General features: G+C 32.0%; 2 protein-coding genes across 4 annotated transcripts in view; one reads left to right on the top strand and one right to left on the bottom strand.

Moving 5' to 3' along the window:
- Nucleotides 1-206: 206 nt before the first annotated feature.
- LOC108688200 lies at nucleotides 207-3,410 on the bottom strand. 3 transcript variants are annotated; one of them, XM_018194352.1, is made up of 3 exons: nucleotides 3,379-3,410; nucleotides 2,123-2,620; nucleotides 207-1,262 (listed from the first exon to the last, which is right to left on the bottom strand). In XM_018194352.1, the coding sequence occupies exons 2-3, from the start codon at nucleotides 2,324-2,326 to the stop codon at nucleotides 501-503; spliced, it is 966 nt and encodes a 321-aa protein (XP_018049841.1). In that variant the 5' UTR covers nucleotides 2,327-2,620; nucleotides 3,379-3,410; the 3' UTR covers nucleotides 207-500. The 3 variants fall into 3 exon arrangements, with proteins under 3 accessions (XP_018049841.1, XP_018049840.1, XP_018049842.1); XM_018194351.1 differs by lacking the exon at nucleotides 3,379-3,410 and having other exon boundaries at nucleotides 2,123-2,865; XM_018194353.1 differs by lacking the exon at nucleotides 3,379-3,410 and having other exon boundaries at nucleotides 207-1,259; nucleotides 2,123-2,861.
- A 1,475-nt stretch (nucleotides 3,411-4,885) lies between these two features.
- The window catches only part of LOC108688201 (probable phosphorylase b kinase regulatory subunit alpha), a 7,309-nt gene continuing 6,765 nt past the window's right edge, over nucleotides 4,886-5,429 (top strand). Inside the window, exon 1 of the mRNA XM_018194355.1 lies at nucleotides 4,886-5,371. Within this exon, the coding sequence (XP_018049844.1) occupies nucleotides 4,889-5,371 (483 nt within the window). The 5' untranslated portion in view covers nucleotides 4,886-4,888. The remainder of the gene's footprint in view (nucleotides 5,372-5,429) is intronic.

Genomic DNA, 5,429 nt, shown 5'->3' with positions numbered 1-5,429 from the left:
ATATATATATATACATATAATAAACATATGTATATTTAAAAAATACTTTAGAAAATTATGTTAAATTTAGAAGCTGCAATGAAATATTTATAAAAATATTATAATACCATCAACAATATTTCTTTTTCAATATAATATCTTAAACCTTATAACATGTCTATAATATTAAGGCAATAATACAATAAAAAAATTGTATAGCAAATTTAGATATCAATATATAGTGAGCCTAGATTATTATGATATTACAATTAACATAATATATCGTTCAATACGTTTATAAAAGTATCAAAATCTTTGATATATTCTAATGATATCGTAGGTATCGTTGTCATTTGGACATTTATATCGTTATGGAAGAAGAAATCAATGCGGATCGTTAATTAGCTATTTTAAAGAACGTATATAAAATTTGCATTTGCAAATGGAAGAACGCGGAAATTGATTGCTTCTTGCATAACGTGTATTTAATCTCATGGAACAAACTTCTTCTCATACGAGTATCAGTCATTGTACATTCCGTCGATCAAAAAATCCATTCTTCGATAGTGCCTCTTATCCCAGCAATCTCGACCGCGCCTATATAATACGAAAATCGCAGCACCCAATATCGGTAAAGCGACAATTGTTATAATGACTGGCACAATGTAATCGATTTTTCTTGGCATGCCTAATGGAGGATTTTTTGTTCGTAGGAGTGGTATAGATTCATTAATTTCTGGTCCATCAACAGTCGTTACCGTTGGTTTAGGCTTCGGTATATGCTTTTCAACATGCAAAGATGTTTTCGTTGTATTATTTATGTCTAGATGAGCTGCAGTTCCATTTGCTGGTATACTTATATTAGAGTAATTGGAGTTTATACGGTGATTTAAGCTATCATAAGAGTGTGGAGTGGTATTTAATTTCGGGAGACTAATATTGGAAGTTTCAAATTTGATATGAGCTGTTTCTATCGCAGGACTACTTTTCATTATAGGTAATTTCATATTTTCAAAAGTGGTCTGATTAAATAATACATTTTTCTTCTCTGGATCTATATTCTGATCTATATCTTTCGTAGATATTATCTCTGGAATTTCTGTAACTCCCTTCCTCGGTTTTATTTTTTTATCAACTCCTTTTCTTGCAACCACGGAAGGAGTAGCATGTCTCTTAGGCGCACTCTCTCTTGCTGTAGCTTCGTCAAGTTTGTTGGATTCTGTTGTAGTGCTTCCACGTTGAAGCGTTATTATAGGCCCTCCTTCTGCTACACTAGAATACTGCTTAAAAAATATTTTATTGCTTTATAAAAAAAACTATTTTATTTCCCTATAAAATTAAATTATTTTATATTAAATAATAAAAAAATATATCTCTAAATGCAAAAAGTTTATTGTATATAAACCATATCATAAAGATGATAAGAAGTAATACTTCATATTTATAGATACACAAAATTAATAAACGTAAGAAATATAAAAAAAATGAAACATGATTTCCAAAATTCAAAAAAGAGAAAAAATAATATAATTAAATAAATTCTAAATAAATAAGAAATATAGGAAAGTATAAGACAAAAATAAAAAACAAATAGAATATAAGAAGAAATCAAATCTGTAGAATTTATACAACCAAATACTAAGAAAAAAACAAAATAAATCAGAAATATACAAAACAAAAAAATAAAAAGAATATTTAGAGGGATTTACAACTAAAAATATAGTCAAAAATTTCAATCTATTTAGAAACATATCCTATATTGTAATGAAATTTTTCATAAATCATCTTAAATTAAAATATTATACAACAAAATTTAGATTTTTATTATTTTTTAAGTTAAAGTATTGTGACAGCAAAAAATAAAATTAATAAATTATAAATATGTTTTTAAATAAAAATATTCACATCGTAATTATACTTTTCATACAGCAAAAATTCTGTTTTTTATAGCTACACTCTTCATATTTTAAATTTTGATTCAAATTCGAAGTAAAATAGGATCGCAGAACATACAAATTATACAGAAAGTAAAAGAGAAAAGATGAGACATCTAGACTACAAATTTGGCGCAATTCTCTCACGTTCAAACGGAAAATGTGCGTCGCATAGTACGCAACTGCGCAGTGCGCACCAGTGCACTTACCACCAATGCTTTCTTGTCACCCGTTGTATTGGGAGACTCGACCGTCGACGACAGTGGTTCGGTCAGAAAACCAAGAGAATCGGGTATCGACGGTTCCAAGGACGTGCCAGCTATTGTGGCGTTGATAGACGAGGTTAGCGTTGCGACGAATAACGTGACCGCCAATACAAACGGCGAAGAGCATGGAAGATCAAACGCGGCCATATCGCGTCGCGGATCCCGGTGTGCACGAAAACTTGGATTTTGCTCCGACGGAGCAAAATACTCCTGGATGCAACTTAAAATAAGGGAGAACGAAAAAAGAAACGGAGCGCTACCCGCAATACCGCGAGAGCGATCGATGATCAGTCCATAACCGCTGATGGCTGCCGCAAACTGTCGCACATCGCACGTACCGCGAGCCTCTCTTCTCTTCGTTTTGGTTGCACTTTCGCTGTTTCCCTTCTCTCCCTCCCGTCTATTTGTCTCTCTCTTTTAAGTTATAGCATACAGGGTGTCCTAGAATTAATAAAAGGCGATCAGTGCGAAATAATTTCTAAAATAGGCCTTTTTCTTTTTTCGAATAAACTTTGAAAAAAATAAGTGACAAAGACAAATCGGAGATTGATTTTCATTAGCACAGTAATCTTCATCTATCATCTTTTTTTTCAATATCTAATAGCAATATTTATTCAAGTGCAGATCAAAAATAGTGCAACTTCGAAGAACATACCGGTATATGCCCAGCTGTTCATGCAATTGTTAGAAATAAGAAAACTATGGCGAAAACTTTATGCGAAAGTTTCACAATAAACGATGCTTTCGCAATAAACATAACGTGAATAACGCATACAAACATATACTTGGCTTGCAAATATACGTATTCTTACAAAATCATTAAAAAAGATGAGAAAGAAAAATTCGTTATTACTTATTAAAAAAAGTTAAATTTACTTTTAAGTGCTAATTTGAATAATTTTTAATAAGTAAACTGTTTAATTTGCCAGATTGACAGCAAAATTGTTATAATTAGCAAACTGATGGCTCAATTCAAGCAATTAATATGTTAAATTTTGCTTGCATTTAATGAACTATATCAAAGTCTGCGTGATTTTTAAAATCAATCATATTTTATTTACAAACTTTGTTATTAGCATTCTGCCAATAACATGATTGTAAATATATTGCCAAATCCTATCAAATCTGTATAAGTTTCTCTATCAACAAAGTAGGTAGTAGATTGAATCTATTTTCGACAGATTCGTCTGTCTACATACGTGCGATCTTGTATCACGTGTTCATCTCTATTTTTACTAAACATAAATAATACAAAAAAAAAGTTATAAAAAGTTAAGAATCGATACAGCGATCCGCATTCTATGCAACTTTTTTTTGTAACGAAAGTTACATAAATTAATTAAAGGGAATTGTGGAGATTTATTTTGTGAAATTGGATTGTCTCGATCTCTGAAATTTTTAATATATCTTGAATTTTACTTTCGCCTGGTTGCACCAATGTTACTTTAATTTTAAGCGAGGCTTAAAACTCTCTTTATCCCTGTCTCTTTTCAGTTTTAAAACAAGATAGAGAGAATTTTAAATTTTGCTTAAAATCAAAGTAACGTTGGTGCAACCGGATCTTAATAGTGTGGAGTCGTAGGAAAAACATTTTCGGAAAGTGATTCTAAACTCGCGACGAGTCCATAAAGATTTTCGTGTTCTTGTAATTGTGACATTAAAAATAATCGAACAGAGCGCGAATGTAAGAAACGACAACTGAAATTACCGGCTGTAAGTCGCGAAGGATGTAGGCAATAAACGTAAGTGGGAAACACGTAAGTATATACGTTATACTGTTGACGTCAGTGCACAGTGCACACATTATCCGGTGGCGACTAGCGACACGTACGCAGACAGACGATAAAGCATTAATAAGACTCATTAAAATTATTCACGAAACGCTATGTTATTTACTCTTCCTCTTGATTGTCTCTTTTCATTATATTTTTGTTTTCCTCGTGACGGGCCTGGCTGTGTACCACTTATCGCAACGAAATATGTACGTGACTGATGTTCGTTACTGCGTATGCGTGGATCCTCGTACGATCCAACAATTTGGGAACGTCGTAGATGTATGTACACTCATGCGTGTTTTGTGTTTGCTTGACATTCGTTTCACATTGCGTTTTAAAGCTCCTAATTATATCTACTTGATTGATTGTAAAAAAAAATGTGGTTTTCTTACTTTTTCACAGAACATCGACTCGATGTTTAGACTGTATCGATACTATGAAAATCTGATTGATAAATCTAGAGTTTCTGGAATCAAAGATTAGCAGTTATTATTGAGATACACACATACATGCAGTTTTTAATGGTCATAATAATTAATTTTTCTAATTTTTCGAAATTGAAGTACTTATTCCTACTCTTAATGATTTAAACGCTCTAAAAGTGCGATAATCATTACTAACTTATAAGTTGACCCTTCACCTTGTGACTCATGATAACAGAGCTATATATACATAAAAAATTGTTCAGTCACCAGTTATATTATTGTATCTCGCTTATAAAGTTAGTTTGTGATCTCGACTAGTTTATGATTTAGAAGTATATTTGATATATAAAATAGAAGAGAATGCATTGAAATTAGATATAGCGACTTATCAAGGTATAAGATTTGAACATATACATATAAAGCTAATAATTTGATTAGAAAGCTTATTGGATTCTAAAATGTAAATACAAAATCATAATTTTTCTTTTTTTTTACAGTAAAAGCACAAAATGCGCAGCAGAAGCAACTCTGGCGTCCGTTTGGACTATTACCAACGGATTGTCCACAAAATAATCATGAATTATCAGAATCCTGTTACTGGACTCTTTCCTGCAAGTCCTGACAATGACCATGCCTGGATACGGGATAATGTTTATTGCATACTTGCTGTATGGGGTCTATCAATGGCTTATAAAAAGATAGCAGATGCTGACGAGGATAGAGCAAAGACATATGAACTTGAACAGAGCTGTGTAAAGCTAATGAGGGGTCTCCTGATGGCAATGATGCAGCAGAAGGAGAAAGTGGAAAAATTTAAATCTACTCAAAATCCACATGATGCTTTGCATGCAAAGTATAGCTCTACCAATGGTCAAAGTGTAGTGGGAGATACAGAGTGGGGACATCTTCAAATCGATGCAATTTCTCTGTATCTTTTAATTCTGGCTCAAATGACAGCATCTGGCTTACAAATTGTTTTCAATTTGGATGAGGTATTTGATATTTGACATTTGTATATTGTAAACTTATAAATTGTACTATTTTTTTAAT

The sequence above is a fragment of the Atta colombica genome, unplaced genomic scaffold (genome assembly GCF_001594045.1).
Source record: "Atta colombica isolate Treedump-2 unplaced genomic scaffold, Acol1.0 scaffold226, whole genome shotgun sequence".
Classification (NCBI taxonomy): Eukaryota; Metazoa; Arthropoda; class Insecta; order Hymenoptera; family Formicidae; genus Atta; species Atta colombica.
The sequence above is the reverse complement of the archived record's forward strand: the minus strand, read 5'-3'. Positions and strand labels throughout refer to the sequence as shown.

What these genes read in the sequence shown, in the direction of transcription:
- LOC108688200 (XM_018194352.1), bottom strand. Translation starts at nt 2,326, where the DNA reads ATGGCCGCGTTTGATCTTCCATGCTCTTCGCCGTTTGTATTGGCGGTC. An exon ending in GTGACAAGAAAGCATTGGTG is followed by an intron (nt 1,263 to 2,122) that starts GTAAGTGCACTG and finishes ATATTTTTTAAG; the next exon opens with CAGTATTCTAGTGTAGCAGA.